Genomic DNA, 21,394 nt, shown 5'->3' with positions numbered 1-21,394 from the left:
AGACCATTTACACATAAGTTTGCCGGCTTCAAATGACTCCACTTGGTAAGTGGTAAATATACCTGCATTCATCCCATCATTACTTTAAAAAGACTGCATCAATCCATTCAAGTTGTGATAAGTATTAGCTTGTTTGTGAATTACATAGAACAAGATTTGTTCCCACATTTATTCCATTCAAGACGCCTCTTTCAGACACTGGAATTTACAAGAATGCAAAGAGGATACCATGCAAAACTTTTTATTTTCAAATCTTTTTTTTAATGGAGGTTTTACTGTGTGGAAGAGACATTTAGAAATGTCAGCTAGATGAGTGTTTGGGGAAATGTAACTTAAATGGACCCTTGCCAATATAAATGTTCATCTGGGCTCACACAACTCATTTTTAAATAGCAGAAATATCACAAGAGGTAGTGTCATTCCCAGAGCAAACCCCAGTACCACCTGCTGCTTGGTAACATGGAGAGACTTTTAATGAAGAGAGCTGTATATGTTTAAACTTGGACACATCTCCACTATCTAAACACACAAGACCAACAGATGAAATCACTAAGACATATTTGAGCTAAAAAAAAAGGAAAGGAAAGAAAAAAGAGAAAAGAAAGAAAGAAAGAAAGAAAGAAAGAAAGAAAGAAAGAAAGAAAGAAAGAAAGAAAGAAAGATGTCTGTGCAGACCAGAAAATGTATGAAGGACAACATGGTGGTTTCAGGATTAGGGCTGGGAAGCACCCCCTGTAGCCCAGACAGAAGCACTTTCTTTGGATGAATACCACACAACAGCCTTGATGAAACTGCATTGCAAAATGGTTTTGTTTTCCAAGTCTGCCACAATGTGCGGGGCTCTGGAGTTGAAAGCTGAAGCCTGGTTCTGTGGTGACAAGTGCTTCAGAAGACCTGGGGTGAGGAACCAGTATTGGAGCTTAACCCCGAAGATTAAGGTAAGATTTTGTCACCACTTTTCAGTAATTCACCAAAATGGAGAACACAAAGGGAAATATGGGAGACAGTTGATGCAGGTGCTTAGGCCTTTTAGGAAAGGCAGAGTTGGTCCTTTGACCACATATATGTAATGATGGGTGGGTGACACCGTGGATGTGGATACCAAGGCAACAGGTACTGTTCAAGAAGGAAGACCCCATCAATGCTACTGTGGCAGGACTGGATGAGTCTTTGGAGACAAAACTGCAGGCCTGTGGACTGAGGATTTGCCCACATTACCAGATGTGAACTGCTGGTTTTTACTTGAGCTCTTGCCACTGGTGTATAAGCTGTCCCTGCTCCAGCTTTGTCTGTATGCGTTAATTTTTAAAAATGTATTTATCCTTTTACAATATCAGACACATATGAATAAATGTACTTTTATTGTATTCTCTCCATCATACTCTCATCTCCCTCCCCATCAAACCCCTTCTTCCTTCCCAAAAATCTGGGTGACCTACTGAATTCAATCATGTTGCCTGCATGAGCATGAGGGGGAGTTACTTGAGCAACGCCAACTTACCAGTGCCTACACCACTGAGGAATGTGACTCCATCTCCCCCAGTGGTCATTAATTCTGTCCTGATACTTGTGTACAGAAAAATACACACAGACAATTTTCATGGCAACATCTATGAAACTTCACAAAAGTCTACCGATAGAATAGATGTACAAGTCATGATACATATTCTTTGAAATTTATGAAATAGTGAAAACAAATCAATGAATTAAAGGCATGTATAAATGACATATATGCAATACTGAACAAAAGAAGCAAATTGAGCATAGTACATAAGCAACATGATGAAGTGACATTCACCACTAATTTGAAGACCCACATAAGTAGGATCTATTATAAGATTTATATTGAGATACAGTGACATAAAAACATGCAATAGTGGTTATCTCTGAAATACAGAGAAGAGAGATAGAATAAGTGAGATGTAGGGAGTTTGACTTTATGATACAAAATATATAAATCAGAAGCAAACATAGCAAAATGTCAATATCTTTGGATTCCAGGTGGGAAACTCCTAGACATTTGATATCATGTTGGATTATGCATATGCTTATTGAAGCTTTTAAAATAGAAGTGTCACCATCCAGTGTCACCCAAATGGCTCTAGATAATGGGTCATAAAATAAAACCAAAACACATGAATCTAGGAAAGGGGGTGTTAGAGGAAAAGGGGTGTGACAGGGATGAAAGGGAGATGAGATGGTGAGATAGAGTCGTTAGGATGCATTATACACTCACAGGATAGTGATAAAGAATGAAATTAATTGGTTAAAATAAAGTGCATTAAAAACAAAAGTGCTAATATTTAAAAATATCAATGCCACCTCATGGAGGATGATTGCAGAATACAGTGAAAATTTTTCAGATGGTATACATAACTTAATTTCAATATAATAAAAATGCAAACATGATGAAATTATAATTGAACATAATGAGATAATGGGCAACTTAATAACACCTTTGCCTTTCACATGTTCTATAATACAAACATACGGCTTTAATAATCAGAAAGAGTACTCTAAATTTTTCACCTCTAACCCAAGTCTTAATTCTGAAAAGACTTGTATGATGAGTGTCCCAATTACAGAAGGCTGGTGTTTCTAGGTCTGCTGAGGTATGGCCAGGGTATTTCATTATTATTTGCACATTGACTATGATAGTAGGTGCCTGTAAATGCCCATATTTTGTTTGAATTTCCTAGAAAAGAGACCCCAAGGAAAAGCTTCTAAACTGAGGACAGAGAAAGTAATTTCAAGCTGAAAAGTTAGACACAGAGGATTGGAAACTAAATGAAAATAGTGCATTGTGAGCTTGAGTGCTATTCTAACAGAAGGTGGAAGCTTGTGCGTTGTTTCTGGACAAACTCTGCAGAGCAGCCATACGAGGGATGACTGTCATGAGGAGGGATTTGTTAATATAGCCTATACGTAATTGATGAAAGTTATGGGGTTACTCCTTAAACATTTCCAAGTTCTGTCACCTGAAACACTCCTTTATGTCACATGGAACTAAAGCTTTCATCTGTCAGGTACATGGATTCCGAATGCCAGTGTGGTTTGTGGTTGTTACCATGGAGCTGGCAATGACCTTGTGGGAGGCCACGAAGTTGATAGTGTTGGGAGATTAAGCATCTGTATCTACCCAGAAAACATAAGTTGGTGCTGAGAAAACATGAAGAAGTCCATGAATAACCCCACTATGTCCAATGTCTTTCTATACTTAGGATATAGCAGAACTCTCATTATATACAACTTGCATCTGCTGAGAAGTCCAAGGTTTCAAAGTGTTCACCAATCATCATAAAAGAAGGCAGTGATGTTAGGAATCAAGTTTAAGGATAGTAATGAAAACACTCATCATTTGGGTATGACGGCACATGCTTGTAACCCTGGCTTTCTATAGGTGGAGGTAGGAGGATCAGAAGTCCAAGGTTATCCTTAACACAAGTTTGAGGCCAGCCATGTATTATGCCTTTGATATAAGCAAAATGTAGAAAACACAACATATCATTTGGAGGAGAACTTTTAGAACAATCCAGTGAACTTGTAAAATCTTTAGTCATGTAACATGTATCTAAACATATTTATACAGTAGGGGTCACCTACTGCCTCTGTCTTGACGAAGCCTGCTGATATTCTTATAAACCTGTTCCAACTGACATGATGCCATCAAACACTGTGGCAAATCCAGATTTCGAGACAATCAATGTCTCTCTGAACTATATTGTTAGAAAGAGGCTGGAGTTGCTCCAGTCCTAATTGCATGGCATCTCTACTATACCTACCCATTCCTAGCTTCTGGTTTCAGCACCAATAGTGCCAAGACACTCTGGCATTCCGTCTTGTTTATGTCTTCCTATCTAGTTAGTGGTACCTACAAGATGAGTATGATGCAGTCATACCAAAGGTGGCCAGGATTTTGCAATGGGTAAATGGTCAGGGACCCAGGAATTGATGATGCATGAAGGTGGGAATCTGAGGCATCTACTCTGGGCTAAGAATCACACAACAATCTATTTTATGTCTAATCCTATTGACCATGTAAAGGCGTATAACTGCTTACCTTTTATAGAAAACTGAAGTTTTGTGTTATGTAACAGGAAAGGGATGGAATAAGTGTTTGAAGCCAGTAGAACACTTAATATCTGTATGCTTTCCCCTATTCAACATTATCTGTTTCTGTCTTGAGTTCTCTCTATTAGTATACCACCCCACACTACACACATACACACTTATCACAAATGTAGATACACACACACACCCATGATCTGTGATACATATATACATATACACATACATATTCACCTACATATTTATAAATAATGTACATATATATGACTAATATGTTTGTAGATGTTTATATAACATGTGTCACCATATTTATTATTTCAAAACTTCACAGCAAAGAAGGCAATTTTTAACATAGAACAAGTCTTGAGGTTAAGTGAGAAAACACAGCAGCAGTGGTCATTGTATGTTGAGCTGTCATCAGAATGACAAAGCAAACCTTCCTTTTATTTATAACCATGATATAGTATTTGAACAAACCATCTACAAATGACACTAAACAAAACTGTGACATAACAACTACATTCAACAGAGATGTGCTATGATCCACGCCTGCGCCAATGTCATAAATATGTCTTCATGAAATGATTCCAAAAACTCTTTGTAGCTCACTGATTTTCACACGGAGTCACCCAAGGTTATGTTCACACAATCAGCATTTAAAATATATACTCTCTGAATCTCTAGTAGGCATTGTGCTTTCTTATAGACTTAAAACAGTTGTGCCACAAACCTCAGAACAAAGGAGAAATAACTTGCAGTGAACTGAAAGTTGTACACAGTCTGGCTAAGCAGAATTAAAAAAATAAAAATAGGGTTCTCATGACAACATGAATTCCTTTGCTTTGATTTATTCAATTTGGAAGTGTTCAGATTTTACTTCTCATTTAGTCAGTGTTTAAACTTCTGTTTTCAAGGATATTCAAGTATAAATAGAAATATGATGGCTGTATTTACTCAGCTCTATCTGCTGCTGCTGCTGGTATGTTGCTTTCTAAGACTCTGCTTTTGTTATTAAAGCCTTTTACTTATTTAAGTAACAGTAATAAACAAACAAAACTCTCTCAGGTGAGCCAGGCATGGTGGCATACACCTATAATCTCAGCATATAGAAAGCTGAGGCAGAAGGATTTCAAATTTGAAGGCACTTTGAACTTCAAAGTAAGAACCTATGTTATCAATCTATTTTTTAAAAGCATCCATAAGTAAACTAACTAAAATTAATATATGTGGATTTTTGAATGTCATCAGGACCACAAGTGAATTTAAAGTGAAATAAGTTCCTTGAGATTGGATTGAAGGAGAAATGAGTCCTTTCTCCACCTGCATTACTAAGGGTCTAACTTTCTTTTACCCTCTTACCCTTCCTGAGTGATGCCAGTCATGATGACAGACAAGGAAGAGGATTCTCTTCCCATGGGATCTCAGGGGTAAGGTACCACAGCAACAAGCTGTTTCTCTCTTTTTATTGGGATACTCGAGACTTATTTGTGATAGCAAGACATAAGATGTACAGACATGGTTAGTAGATGGGACTCCTATAGAAATAAAGCCATCTTTATTCCAAAGTACCAGGCAATCCTAGAAAATGAAAGATGATTGAAATTGGGAAGACCAGGAATGGTATGAAAATAAACAATACTATTTTAATGTGTGTGCCTGTTCCTGTGTATTTGCACATGTACGCACTTGTATGGAGGTCAGGGTACAATCTTTGGAATCATCCTCAGAAATCCATCTTCTTTGAGGCAGGGTTTCCAATTGAACTGAAGTTCATCAGGTAGTCTGGAGTCATTGGTCAGTGAGACCCAGGGATTCACATGTCTCCACCTCCAAAGAACTACAGGTATTTTTACTTGGCTTCTAAATATGTAACTCAGGTCATCATGATCACAAGACAAGCACTTTACCAACTGAGTCATTCCTGAGCCCCATGGTGCTGCCATCCCAGTTTGGTGGAGGTGGAGACTTGTGAATCCTGGATCTAGGGAGGTGGCCCTGGGATGTATAAGGCAGCTAGCTAAGTGTGAGCCTATGAATGAGGAAGTGAGCACTGTTTTCTGCTTCAAGTTCCTGCTTGCAATCCTACCTAGATTTCCCAAATCATTTCTTCTTCCAAGCTGCTTAAGTAAAATATAACAATGACGTGACTTTGAGATCAATGGTCCTAACCAACTTAACAGCAGATGCTATAATGAAATGCAAAAATAACCTAAATACAAGCCCCAAACATATATTCAATAATCTTTGACACACAAACACCACCATAGAATTTATTTTGACTTTATTAACAATGTGGTTTACCATGTTTTCAAGTAAAAAGGGTTTTTTTCATTTAGAATAAAAATTAAAATATAACTCTGATATATATTTTCATTTATGTACATGGAAACATATATACAGAATACAATCTTACAACAAACTGAGAGAGCATGCCCTTTGTCCTTTAAATTTCAAAAGTAAAGACACTGATTCTTTTCTCTTTTATGCACTAAAACAAAGACAAGATATGAACCAAATAGCAATACAAACTTTTCAAAGTGGAGAGTGAAAGATAAAGGGCTCCCGCCGTTAGTGACTGCTTACACAGATTATGTTAGCTTGCATTCTGAATGACAGGCATGATGTTTACCTTTTCTATTATTCAAAAATTAAAAAAAACCCTTCCTATTAGTTTTCATCATAAAGTAATTTTTAGCAAAAGATTGTTCTAGACTTTTCCTTCTTCAGTGTTCCTCTTTGTCCTTCCCAAAGTGATGTTCTGCCTTGGTTTTATGACTTGACCCCACACCCTCACTGGTGCTGAGCCCTAGCCATCAAAAGAAAATGGAACAAGGAAGTCTATAGCTCAGAAAACCGAATAATCATTTATCATTTAAACCACAAAGCCTTTTAAAAACTAAAACCCAAGGAGACCAGGCAGGACAGAAAAAAAAAAAAAAGATTTTTTTTCAGTAAATTAAATGGGTCACAAATACCACATTTTCATTTTGTAATATCATATTTTGGATCCCTCTAAACCACCAAAGTTTTAAAAGTTACGAGAATTAAGCAACTTAAAAAGTTAACCCAGTTAAAGAGAGTAATTTTCAGAAACTTTGTGAACAGAAAGGAATTGTGAGCAAGTAAGACTAGACTGGTCGGCATTTCAGCTTCTCCTTGCTAGTTATTATTGCACCAAAGAGACACAAGCAGTAGCTGTCTCCAGAGACTTCTTCCATAAACACTACAGAAACCTTAATTTACATTTTCTCCCTCCAAATAATTGCACACTCAATCACAGCTCTCCAAAGTCAGAATAGAGAGGACTTGGAACCTAGATTCACTATCCTAACCCAAAAGCAGCAATGTCAAATCACAACAAAGATCTACTACTGTTCTGTTCTCTTTCTATATACAGAAATAAATATAAATGGGTGTTATATAAAATAAGCATGAAAACCCCGAGTGCTTCCAAAACTAAGGAACAACTCTCAGGAAGGGGTGTTTGGTGTAACATAAACAACAAACCCAGTATTTGTCTCATAGAACACTCAAAATTCTGAGACAGATTAGGAGGGACCTATCTTCAAAAGGCTGATCAAAAGGAACCATGTAAAGATGGCAGTAAAGGTCAGATTTGGTAGTGTTAAGGTGTGGATCATCCTAATTTATTGAGGCAAATCAAAGAAAACACAGGAAATTATTTTTTGAAGATGATCAAATAATGTCTAGGGACTTAAATAGTTATAGAGCTGATTTCAAACACCAAATACCGTTGGTGAGTTGAACTCTGATCAAAGGCATCTATCTTTAAAAGTGGCAGACCTGTTCTGTGAGCTCTAGGTTAGATGCTGTGGCGAAGGACACCACGGTGAATAGCAAAGATATGCCATGCCAGTATACTCTGCTTTGATCAGGGTATGTTTTATTTTGTGGACAGGATAATTTTTTTATAATACAGTACAAATGCAGTCAGGAAGTTAAGGACTATAACAAACTCCCTAAACTTTAGAGTGGGAATAAATGACAGACTGTCATTATTTAAGGTGAGGTGATGTTTCCCTTCCTCAATTGCATGGCACAGACTGGAGGGTGTCTGCTTGGCTGGTTACAAGAGGCAATGAATGGTGTGATGTATCCAAGGTGTGGGTACATGAAGGAGAGGACTCTGGTCCCAGAGGAGAATCAGAAAGATAATGAAGTGATACTGTACAGGAAGGAATAGGACAAGGGCACCATTTGTCGGTATTTAGAGACTATTTTGGTGTATGGGTTGTGGTGGTATGTGGGGAATGTATATAAGATCCATTTCCTTTTCTGCCATAGTAATGGGGATATAGAGCAAATTGTTCCTTGGGAATCAGCCCCATGTTTAAGACAGAAGCAGGGGAGATGTGAGTCTAGAGAGAAACAAAGCCCACTTTACAATGTAGTAACAAAATTGCTGTGTGCATGATGAGCACGCCACGCCATCCCAGACCAAAGCTCTGGAGGACCATCCCCTTTTCCTGGAGGGCTGGGCTCTGATGAGGGTGGCTCCTGGCTGGGCACTCTTCTGCTAAGATTAATGTCATCTTTCCTTGCTGGAGCTGAAGACTAAGAGTGAGGCTGAAGGGACTGATACCATGCAGAGAGACACTGATGTTAAACTGCACGGCCCAAGGATGAGGACAGAAAGGGATTTCTGGTTCCATAGGATGAAGGGTTTCTGACCAACGGTGGCCATATCCTGACTGGATTTTCTGTAATGTTCTTCTGGCTCTTTGTGTGGGCTCAACAGACCTCTAGAAAAATCTGCATGTTCTAAAGCAACACCTGATCCTCGCTGTCATTACTGGAAATGGCATGAAAAAGTGACATTTGTTCTCAAAGCATATCATGCTCTATCAATGCCACAGCTGCACCCTGGTTTCAGATGCAAAAGAAACAGCTCATCTTGAGAAGGTCACAGTGAGGGACCAAGGGGTCAGCATGGGAGAGTTGCTATACCACCTTGAAATAGATACCCTGTCCAACAGATACATTGAGCATTTATGGCCAAAAGCATACGGCTAAGGAGGAAGGTTCAACATGTAGCTTAGAAGAGAGAAATTCAACTGCAACACAACCTTGCAGGCAGCTGCATGGGGACAGCTCCATCCTTACAGCACCACAAAGGACATCAATTGTCCCTACGCACCAGTTGTCCCTATGCATACCCATTCACCAAAGGTCTGTAGCTCGACACTAGAAAAGCAGCTTTGGGAAAGTCTCAACCACAAATAATTTGTTTTCTGGTTGATCAGCAACCATTGCACAATCTTGAGAATGGTTAGCAAAAGCAATCACAGTTCTGAAAGCCTGGCAGATTACCACACCTTAAAATGTTACCAAAACACAAGCAGCGATCAGCCTGTCATACCATGTTTTGGGACAGTTTAGACTCTTCTCTAGTCAAGGAGAAAAGATCAACATAAAATTGATATAGAAATATAGTTAAGCTTCCCAATGAACATGCACTCCTCAATGGAGTCAAAGTTTGATTTCCTTGCATGGTTTTAAAAGAACAGGGAAGTAGCCTCCACGTCATTATGTACTTCAGTCCTTTGGGGTTTATAAGCACATGTTGAACCACTCATGAGAAAGCACAGATGAAGTGCTGGGTAAAAAAGACCAGCCAAATTTTATAATCACTCATTATTCTATAAATGACTTAGTGAAATTTCATAAGCAACCTCGAAGAGATTGAAATGCCGGAACTGGAAGGTTAAGTTCCGTGGCCCAATTCTTTGTCTCATTTGGCCCACCTGGACTCCTCCAGCAAGAACAAGGAGAAAGCTGGGGAGATGTATATACTCAATGCCTCACCACTAAGTGTCATAACTTTTCCTTCAATGGGAGCTTGAGTCCAGAGTGGTGGGGAGTTGCCTAAGGACATGACATTGGTCATCAGCAAAGTCAGGATGGAAACTATCTGAGTCCAGATCCAGCATTAGCTCTGCTATATTATGCTAGGCATTACTGCTTTCTCATGCTTGCTTCACATGTGGTAAGCCAGAAGAGAGGTGCAGAAGGGCTCCTTTACAGTGACCAGCTGTGTTAACATTTCTAAGTGGAAACATCTAGTTCACAAAACACTTCCCCAAATCTCTTCCCATGCTTGCCCACTGAAAGCTCTTCCTTCAATTTGGTATTTCCCTAAACTAGCCTCCTCTTAACTGATTACGGTGATCTCAGAACACTGAAGCTATGGTTCTGCAGGAGACTATGGAGAGTGCTTGCCACTGCCAGTGTTCTGGGCTCTGCTTACACAGTAGCTGTCTAATGTGAGCAGCCATACTTGTGAAAGGGCACCTCTGACAGAGGGCAGAGCTTAGCACATCATTTTATACAAGCATCCTGAAACAGAGCCTACAGTTGTGTTGGAGAAAGGAGTTGTCAATGACATCAAATGGGACAGCAGGGGACTCTAAAACACAGTAGTTTGCATGTGTGGGGCAGATACATCTGTAGAAGAGCCTGAGAGTGAGTCAGGCAAAGCTGCCAGCAAGTTAGGGATTCTGCTTGGAGGCATTCAGTCCATCTCAGTTTTCCAAGAACCTGGACCTCAGTGTAAGGAAACCTGGCTTACAGGAAGCTGCCTAGTTTGGGTGGGAGAAAAATGAAACTCGGAGATGAAGAAGTACGTCCAGAGCCAGGGAGGTTCTATCTCAGAACTTTCACTACAGTCCCAGAAACCGTTGCTGTGGTCCTTTTGTGTGCTTCAGAAACAGAACCATCAGACAAGGCTGGTGCATGAAGGAGGTGCTGGGCTTCGGGCTTTTGGAGATCCTCAATGAATGTACCATTTCATAAAGCCAAGAAAATCAAGGTCTCAGTCCTGGAAACCTTCACAAATACAACAGCATCATGAGAATGAGGCACCACCCCAAGAAAGCCAGCCGATTTAATTAGCATACTGGGCATAGAAAGCCACTTTCACTCGCTCGATCTGGTGGCATAACTTGATAGCAGGTCCCAGCTTCAGCTCCATACATTCCTGCACTGTTGGTAGAGTCAGCAGTAGGAGTGCCTGGCCATCAATGTCCTGCCAGAAGATAAAACCATGTTAGAGAAGTAGGATATACTTGGAGAATGTGCTTGTCGTGTCAAGCTTTGTGCTGGAGCTAAATATGTGAAGGACTGTTCTTACCGCTTTGAATTGGGGAGCATATTATCATAGGTAACAATTAACTTAGTGACTATGGAATGCTTGTGTTAATAAAATGTGTGTGAGAGAGTCTGTGTGTGTGAGAGAGAGACACGGAAAGTGAGTTTGTGTGAGTGTGTGTGTGTGTGTGTGTGTGTGAGAGAGAGAGAGAGAGAGAGAGAGAGAGAGAGAGAGAGAGAGAGAGAGAGAGAGAGAGAGAGATACAGGGATATAGATGGAAGTGACAGGAAAACCTTGGATCTTGGTCCTCACCCTCTATCATGTTTGAGGCAGGTTATCTCTCCCAGGCTAGTTGGCCTGGAATTTTGTCTCTGTCTCTCAGCTCCTCACAGGAGTATGCTGAGATTACAAATGCATGCACACTATTGTCTCTGGATCTTACACAGGTTCTGAGGATACAAATTCAGGTCACTGGCGTACACAGTCAGTGCTTCACCCTTTGAGCCGAGCCATCTCTCCAGCACCAACAAAACAATTTTTGCTGAGAATATTTTAGCTTCTCTGAAGTTCCTAAGCCTCTACTGGTGGAGAAAAGCCATGGAACAGGTAGGAGGCTCCAGAAGTTGTTTCCCAAGCTCAGTATGCCATTCTGGGACAGCAATTTCTTCCTTCCAGGCCAGGTCCTTCTATGCTAATCTAAGTACCGCAAAATTACTGGATACTAAAAACTAAGTTTTCTCACTACTTTGTAAGGTCTGATATTACAGGATAGGTGATAAGACACAAAAGATAGAAATGTCAACTACATAGTGTGATTTTCCAGAGGAAAATACATGCACACACTCGTGTGTGTGTGTGTGTGTGTGTGTGTGTGTGTGTGTGTGTGTGTGTATCTAACTATAGGCAGGCAAACAGACAGACAGACAGACAGACAGACAGACAGACTCACACACACTTCCCATTGTCAGATAATGATAGAAATGACCGTTCTATATCATTAATGCCACATGTACCATGTCTTAAACCATCATTTATTGCTAATGAAATCATGAGACTATGCTATACTCAAGTGGGGCCCAAGTTCATGTCATATGCCAATCAAACACCCCTCTAAAAATCATCTTTGGAAAAAAATCTTTTACTACAGAAGCTACCCTCCAAAACTATTGGAGCTAAGGTATCTGCCAGATGTACAATAAATATAAATATAGATACATAAAATTATGAAAAAAATCAAGGCTACATGATGTCATTGGAGGAACTCAATAGCAAGTGAAATGAACAAAATGAACATTTTTTTCTTCATTCAAAAGAATGGCTCCATGGAAGATAAATGGGATACAAGAGAATACAGACAGACAATTCAATGAAATTAAGAGAACAGCTCCTATTAGAATGACAAATTTAGCTAAGTGATGAAGGTTAGGAAAAAGAACCAAACAGAAACCCTGGAGCTAAAGTAAGTAAAACAGCAACAAACACAGTCAGGAGCCTCAGCAACCGGGCAGGGAGAACTCCCAACCTGGAGAGAATTCTTTTGAGATAGCACATTCAGACACAAAAGGAAGCAACTGAGCCCTAGGAGATGTTACTAAATGAACTAATATTCAAATGAGTATGTGTGTGGGGGGTGTAAAAAATCTAACTGATGAAATAATAGTCATAAATAATTGAAATCTTAAGAAGAATACAGACATTCAGGTCCAGGAGGTTCAAAAAACCACAAAAGGACATAGTGTAGTCAAGCTACCCATGAGAAAGACAGAATTCTAAAACACCAAGAAAAAAGTGCCAAGTTACACATTAGGTAACCATTGTGATATAGCAACAGATTTCTCAGCAGACATATTAGCAAACAGGAGGAAATGCCACATTCAAAGTCCACATTCAAAGTCATTAGAATGAGTACAAGGCTGGCCAGAGCTCTATAGCAAGAACAGAGGCATAAAGTGATGCTAAGAGTCAGTGGTAATAAACTCAACTCAGCATGGCACAATTTTGGCCACATGAAGTTTTATATTCTGAGCTCTCATGAATCATAGGACTCAACAGCCTTTCACCATTGTTTAGGTATGTATTATAGAAACCACCTGTCAACAAATTTCATATAGAGAGCTTTGCTTATCATAAAGAAATTATTTTTAAAGCTATAATAATAAAAAATATATAAGTACAAAAAGAACATACCAGTGAGAAGGCAAATGACAAGAGTATCATTTATCATCTAAGAACCAATGTCAAGAGCAAGGGATTTATTACCGAGCAGACCCCAAATCCACAATATTACCTAATAAGTACATGGCAGCAGTAAAAATTGGACACTAACTTAAAAGTATCACTGTGAATTTATTTATTTTTAAATTACATATGAGCACAGGCTGTGCTAGTGGAATAGGCTATGTCTAAATAAAGACACAAATGACATTATCAAACCTCAAAAATAAGTATATCAGTCTTATAGGCAGCCATAAAGGAAACAAATGAAACTTCTGATGTGTTTCATGTTATATACAGACCTCCCCTTTTTCCCGTATTGTTCTTCCATGTCACTTTACTGATAAGAAAGACAGTAGTTGGAGAAATAGGAAGCACAAAGGTGCAAATGAAGGTCACAAAGTCAATGAGGGTGCTTCTTGTGTGCACAATGCACTGTTTTGGAGATGGCATCAACAAAGCAAGAGATATCCATGGCTGGTGTGTTTGAGATATTGATTGCTGGTGTGTTTCCCTGGCTCTGCCCACAACACTTCAAACAACAACAACGAATGTCTTTTAAGTAGATAATAGGTCCACATCACCAGGGATTCTAGGAAGCCCACCCCACTTTTAAATCTTTTCCAAAACTTTTTTTTCCTTTAGGGAAGAGTTTGTAAAATATCTGCTGAGCATAAATGTAAAGTTTATGAGGTTTTAAGACCACCAACTCCTTTCTAATTGCCAAGATGGCCATGCTGGGTGCCTTAAACCACCCATAAAAATGAACCATTTTCTACACTGCTGGAGTGTGGCTCACTTCAAAAAACTATTCCAACTACTTGACTCTTAAAATAAATGTACTGGACAAGCAACACTCTACGTGTACCACAGTGATCACAACTGTGAAACCCTCAGCTCACCCAGCATGTACTTGATTGACTTGAGTACAGTATTCAGAACACAAACAACACACAAATATTCTATGAATGGGTAGCTATTTAACATGGGTGTGAAATAATAAAGTTAGTTCTCAAGATTAAATGGTAAAGAACTGCTTCCATTACTTTCCAGATCTGGGTGGAGAACATAGTCTCTTTTACAGGATCTTATCTCTTGATGCTTTCAGCAAAATGTCTTATTATCCACTGTCATTCACTGTCAGCTATACCTGCCATGTCTTTGCTCCCATGGTTTCTTTCCAACGCTTCAGTCACTGCCCACTTCAGGAGCCTCAGTACCAACCTTACTTCAGTTTCACCAATCTACAAGAACACCCACCTCCCTATCCAGCTTTATGGTTTTACTCAGTTGGTGTAGGCTTCCTAAGCTACTATAACTGGCATCTCTTCCATGACCAAGTTCAGTGCTATCTCTTCTGCAATTTCTCTGCATAAACTATAACCTCATAACTGCCAATAACAGCACTATTTTACATTGGCCTGGGCATCTCCCAATTGTTTCTGTGTCCACTGACTCAAATATTGAAAGGGAGAGTTAGGGTCAGAGGCTGTTGTTGGAATGTGGAGGAGAGTATATACTCCACTCCAAGCTGGGTAACCTGGAGCACAGTTGATAGAGAACACCTTTGAGGCTCTCCCCCAAGAACCTGCCTGCCTGAATTCTGCACAGAATTTTCTCTTTAATCTCTGGAATGAAGAATGGGAGCTAGCAGCTGAATGAAGCTCTAATTGTAAGCTAATTCATTAAAGACAACCAATATGACCAATTAGATGCCCTTCACTCTGCTTTTTAGCTAAGAACTACTAATTGAAAAAATCAGATCCATGACCTAAAGGTGGTAAGTGCTTAAGATTGCAGCCTGCCTATATAAACATGTGGGACACTGGCATTTCCTCCAGCGTTGTTGTCAGTCAACTTTTCACAAAGCACTATGTACAAGTTACTCTAATTCCAAGAGAATGAGGAGTTATTTTGTATATGATTGGCTATAAAGTTATCTTGCATATGATTGACTATATCTATAGCACCTTCTCTTTTTAATTTTAATTCTTTTGAGAATTTCATATGTAAGTACTGTATTTACATCATGTCTACCTCTCTCCTTCCTCATTCCAATTCTTCCTGCAGCAATCCTCTCTAGACTTGGTAAACATATTCTTTCCAGAATTTCTTACCATCCTACGATGTATTGCACTGCCCTAAATAGATACAATAAAGGCATGTGACTGTTCCCCAAAACTGACTGCCATACTCAAGGGTATGGAGGGGAAACAGTGAGATATCGGGAACACATTTTAAGCAACGATGGGACACCGGTGAGCAGTCTCATCTTTCTTATAAATGGAGTTCCCAGTGTGTAAGATTTTAATAGAATGTAGGTACTGAGTCATGTGTGCTGGAAACTGGTATCTGAATAGTGTTGTTTGACTAAATCAACACTGTCGAGCTGCTTTTTAAATATATATGTTTCTACCCATAGATAAATGCTTATCTCAGCTTTAATGGGAGAGGCCATTGTTTGCAGTGAAGAGTGGTGAGTGCAGAGACCCATGGCTCTCCAAGATGCTAAGAGTAAACACAGATGAGTGCCCATTCCCAAACAGACATTTTTAATCATCCTTGCTGTGGTTCAGAGAATACTGTGGCAGAAGACAGGGGAATGACTTTCAAGATTATCTTCTGGGAAAAACAGCCATTACAGTCACAGACTCACAGCAGCTGTAGATACCTGCACTGGGTCTGCATAAGAACTGGGCCCTCCACAGTCAGGCACAGATGGAGGTACCTGAGGGCTACCTCAGGGTAGCCCTATCTCTCATTGCTTAACCATGTCCCCACTGATGACCCCATCTGGCTCCTGTGCATAGTTCCAAACCAAATGGTCACACAGGTGGCCCTGGAAGTGACTACACACCCAAAAGTGCTGATTTGGAGAAAGGAACTAAAAACTAGAGTGAGGAGTTGAGAAAGACAGGGGGAGGTAAGAAAAGGTGGGAGGGGGAGAGAGAAATCACAATATGTCATATGCAGGCATGAAACTGTCATAACAAAATTAATAAAAAGGAAAAAAATCATAGAATAGATTAGGCTAAGGGGCACTCAACATCTTTACTAAAGCAAATGTATGTCCATGACACGATAAGTCAGCAAGTTAAAAATGTGTTTGAACTACAGAAATAAGAACATTCTACAAAGGGAGGCTATAAATCAAAGGGTGGAAATAATGAGGAGATTCCATCTGCCTGATACACCCCACTGATCTTGTTTTGCCTTTTAACTCCTTTTAATCCACTAAGGTATGCAAGTAATAGAACTAACAAACCTTAGCTGTTGCTGTGTAGAATTCTGTCAGCAATCTGTGAGAGGATTTGAGTTAACTGCTTGGCAACTATGTATACATTCTTTAAATTATGTATCTCTGAAGGGGGAAGTCCTTCTATGTATATGTTTGTCTTATTTGTTGATAAATAAAGCACTGTTGGCCACTAGGAAAGCAAGATAGGTGGGGCTAGAAGTCAAGGAAGATCCTGGGAAATGTAGTAAAGACATAAGTTGCCATGTGATCCCCGCAAGAGAGGACACATGCCGCGGGTGTCCTCGGCAAGATAAATCTTTATAAAATATAAGATATATAGATTAGTAGCTATGGTTGATAATTAAGACTGAGCTAGCATATAAGAAATCCTAGTCATTGGCCAGCAGCTTTGTAACTAACATAAGACTATGTGTGTTATTTGGGGGCCCTAGTATGACGGTGGAACTCAGGTGGCTGGCAGAAAGAGTTATCATTACATATCCCAGCTATTGGCTGTGAATGCTGTCAAAGAAAACCTGGTCTGGGGATGGCTCATTGATAAAGTGTTCATATAAAAATGAAGGCCAGAGTTAAGGTCCAGGGTATCCCTGTGAAAGCTAGGTGGAGCTGTGCATGACTGTCTCAGCACTGGGAAGGAAGAGATGGGAAGATCTCTGGGGTGTGCTAGCCAGTCAGTCTAGATTTCAGAATTAGTGAGAGCTGCAGATTTAGTGAGAGACTCTGTCCACCACCCCCCAAAAGTAAGAGGGCCTAGAGAGATAGCTTTTGCTCAAGACTCACAGCTAGCTCTTACTTTACCTCCAGGGGATCAGATGTTCTCTTCTGGCTTCTGTGGGCATCTGAACTCACTCAAACTTACACACACACACACACACACACACACACACACACACACACACACACAGAGAGAGAGAGAGAGAGAGAGAGAGAGAGAGAGAGAGAGAGAGACTATTTAAAAAGAAAATACAGTGAAGACTGATTGAGGAAGATACCAGATGTTGACCTCTGGCCTCCATACAAACATATGCACATGTATACATGAATGCATGAGCACATACATACACACATAAGATAAATAAAAGTCATGAGATGAGGAAACAATTCAGAAACTGATTCTACAGTGGCCTTACAAAGAAGATACTGGGAAGACAGCCTCATTGTTCATAGAAATGCCATGCTCTTTCATCCTGTCTCTGGGACAGGGTTCCATAGCTTGTTGTGCATGTGGTGGTAAAGGCTGCCCTGAGGTCACAGCATTAAGAAGAATAGCAGATCTCATAGACGCCATGCAGACTAGATGAAACTACTTAAAAATGATGTCAAGGACCTTGAAATGTCACTCTCTGACCTTTTCAGATCAAATGCCCCTCCTGTCAGAGCCCCAGCACATAGCCACTCCTCCTACTCCTAGACTTCCTCCCAGGGGAACAAACGAGAAGGAACATTCAGCTCCCCTCTCTTACTCAGCCAGCAGCAATGATGGAGCCCCAAACTGACAGGGGGTGTAGCATTGAAGCCAAGGGTTGGAGTGTGGGAAAGACTCCATACTGCTTGGTGTGGCTGTCAAGGTTGACAACTTGGAAAAGAAGCAGACAGAGGCCATGACTTTGGAACTCTCTAGGGACTGGCTTACCTGAGTTCCACAGAAGCAGCCTTTGGACATCTGGGGCTAAGCTGAACCAAAAACAGAAACCAAAACAACAAAAACAAAACAAAACAAAAAACCCTGTACAAGAAGTTGTGTGGAAGTAAAGGGTTAAGGCTGATCAATCTGATTAATTAACGATCCTTCACATTCTTTTTTATCTGAAAAAAATTCATCCAAAATTAGGCCCTATATCTAGAGGTAGGAAGTGCTTAAAATGCTCAAATATGGACAGACAGCATTTTAGAGCCACCTGGGGGCCCATGATTGCTACTTCTGTGCTCTCAATTCATTTATCATTCTCCCTACATGATGGGAGTCATGGTTTTTAGAAGATCATGCTGCTCAGAATACAACCAGGCCTCTAATTCCCATGCTGCCCGCTAAAAACAGCTAGGTCTGCAACTGAGCCATCCCACTGTCATCCTTGTGCAAAGACTAACCCTAGACTAACCATTATTTTGGACTCACTGTAGATTCCATATATTCAGTGCTTGTTGCATCTTCAGAGTGGGGTAGGAAAAAGAAAGGAGTAAGCAGGAAAAAAAGCAGGAGGATATAGTCAGGGGAAGAATAGAGGAGAGCAAGAAAACAGATACCACAATAGAGGAAGCCATTATAGGTTTAAAGAGAAATCTGGCACTAGGGAAATGTCCAGAGATCTACAAGTTTGACCCCAATTAACAATCTAAGCAATAGTGGAGAGGCTACCTTAAATGCCCTTCCCCGATAATGAGATTGATGACTACCTTATATGCTATCCTAGAGCCTTCATCCAGTAGCTGATGGAAGCAGAAGCAGACACCCACAGCTAAACACTGAGCTGAACTCTGGAATCCAGTTGCAGAGAGGGAGGAGTGATGATCGAAGGGGTCAAGACCAGGCTGGAGAAACCCACAGAAACATCTGACCTGAACAAGGGGGAGCTCAGGGACCACAGACTGATAGCTAGGAAACCAGCATAGGACTGATCTAGACACCCCTGAACGGATGTCAGTTTGGAGGTCTGGGCAATCTATGGGGCCTCTGGTAGTGGATCAGTATTTATCTATAGTATACGAATGGACTTGGGAGCTCACTCCACATAGAGGGATACTCTCTCAGCCTAGAGACATGTGGGATGGCCTAGGACCTGCTCCCAAGGATAGACAGACTTTAAAGATTCCCCCATGGAAGGCTTCACCCTCCCTAGGGAGCAGAAAGGGGATGGGATGGGGGACAGTGGGGGCAGGGAAGAAAGGAGGAAGAGGGAACTGAGATTGACATGTAAAAGAGGCTTGTTTTGAATTTAAAATTGTTCTAATTACAATTATACAAGTTAAAAAAAAGAAAATTAAGCAGATTCACCATAATAGCAGAACATTTTGAAGAAATCAGATATATGATATACAACACGAAAGTTACACTAAGGACATGGAAAAATTGATAGTGACAGAGTTGGACAGAGTTCAGATTAGGATGTGGCAATTCTTTAATGAAGCCTTCTGTGTGGTGAGGACATGAATTAAAGGGTCCCTCCTGGACAGTACAGGTTTGGAGAGAGGTCTGGCACAGGGGAAATATTAGGATGACCCCAACTAAGAATCTAGGCAGTGGTGGAAAGGATGCCATTGATGTGACTACAATGAGATTGATGTCTACCCTGGTTACCATTCCTAGAGCTTTCATCAAGTAGCTGTTCGAAGCAGAAACAGGCACCAACAGCTAAGCACTGAACCATACTCCTGGAATCCAGTTGTGAAGAGAGAGGAGGGATGAGCAAAGAAACCAAGACAGTGCTGCGGAAACCTGCAGAAACAGTTGACCTGACCTACTGAGAGCATGGAGACACTAGTCATAAAGCTGGGGAAACAGCATTGGACCAAACCAAGTCCTCTGAATGTGGGTGCCAGCTAGGGGGTCAAGACAGTCTATGGGACCGCTAACAGTGGAGCCAGTCTTTAACCCTAGAGCACAAATGGATTTGGGAGCCCATTCCCTATGGTGGGATACTATTGCAGCCCAGATACAGCAAGGAGGGCCTAGGCCCTCCCTCAAATGATATGACGGACTTTGAAGGTCCCCCGTGGAGGGCCTCACTATCCCTGGGGAGGAGTTGGGGGATGGGTTGGGGGGTGTTGGTGGGGAACATGGGAGGATGGGAGGTCGACGGAATGGGGGAGAGATGGATATGTAAATATGAGTGCCTCTAAAATAAAAAAAAAAATTAAAAAGGGTCCCTACTGAATGCTACTGTGTTAAAGCTTTAGGATCCTGAGGACCATGACCTGACCTAGATGGATGCACTGGACAAGTCACCAAGGACTTGCCTTGGCCCGTCTTTGCTTTCCTATCACCATGAAGTGTGCAGTTCTGCTTCACCATGGCACTCCTCGATAACACTGCCACAGGAGCTCAGAAACAGCAGGCCCACATGAGCACAGAGTGAATAAAGTTAAACTTGCCTCCTGTAAATTGGGATGAAAATGGACAAACATGTGGGCCAATGGAAATGAAGAAGAAAGCCCTCAAAGACAGCTAAAGCTGTCAACCATCCTTTGAAGTTTTCATAAAATAAACCACTCATTCAGGCAGTCTGCTTCTCCTGTGAACAGGCTGTGATCGGCAATGAGTGAGCACACAGACCGTGCTATTCAGGGGTGTGTGTTGAAAAACACATTACCGATGCATGGACTTTCACTGTATAATGTTCAGATTTGCAGCATGAAATTATAGAGAATAGATTTTACTAAGAGACTGCCACAGCATTTCAGAAGTAAAAGGGACGGATGGTGGTAATGGGGAATGTGTAATGTCTGCAGTCGCTCCTGGTGATTAGCACCGTCTCTGAATTCCTAACATCTCTGGGCGTGAATGCACACAGCTATTATCATTCTGTACACTGTGATCTGCTGTACTGGCTGGTGAATAATCTGCAGGCACCTAGTTCATGTGACAGCTCAGAAAATGCCGGAGGCCTCACCCAATCAGAGTGCTGTCATTTGGGCAAAATGATGATAGAACAAATTAGTAAAAATAAGTCATTAAAAGTCTAATGGGCCAGAAAGGACTCAAGTGTCCGCACACTTAGGCAGCCCAGCAGGCAACACTTTTTTTTTAA

General features: G+C 40.7%; 1 protein-coding gene across 7 annotated transcripts in view; it reads right to left on the bottom strand.

Moving 5' to 3' along the window:
- Window positions 1-6,324: 6,324 nt before the first annotated feature.
- The window catches only part of Sfmbt2 (Scm like with four mbt domains 2), a 192,298-nt gene continuing 177,228 nt past the window's right edge, over window positions 6,325-21,394 (bottom strand). For 4 of the 7 annotated variants that reach the window (XM_027405128.2, XM_027405133.1, XM_027405132.2 and 1 more), the window contains one exon: window positions 6,333-11,113. In XM_027405128.2, the coding sequence (XP_027260929.1) occupies window positions 10,973-11,113 (141 nt within the window). In that variant the 3' untranslated portion in view covers window positions 6,333-10,972. Of the gene's footprint in view, window positions 11,114-21,394 lie in introns of all 7 variants that reach the window. The other 3 variants (XM_027405129.2, XM_027405130.2, XM_027405131.2) reach the window with 1 other exon arrangement.

This window comes from Cricetulus griseus, chromosome 3 (assembly GCF_003668045.3).
Source record: "Cricetulus griseus strain 17A/GY chromosome 3, alternate assembly CriGri-PICRH-1.0, whole genome shotgun sequence".
NCBI lineage: Eukaryota > Metazoa > Chordata > Mammalia > Rodentia > Cricetidae > Cricetulus > Cricetulus griseus.
This window is presented reverse-complemented; position numbering and strand designations above follow the sequence as displayed.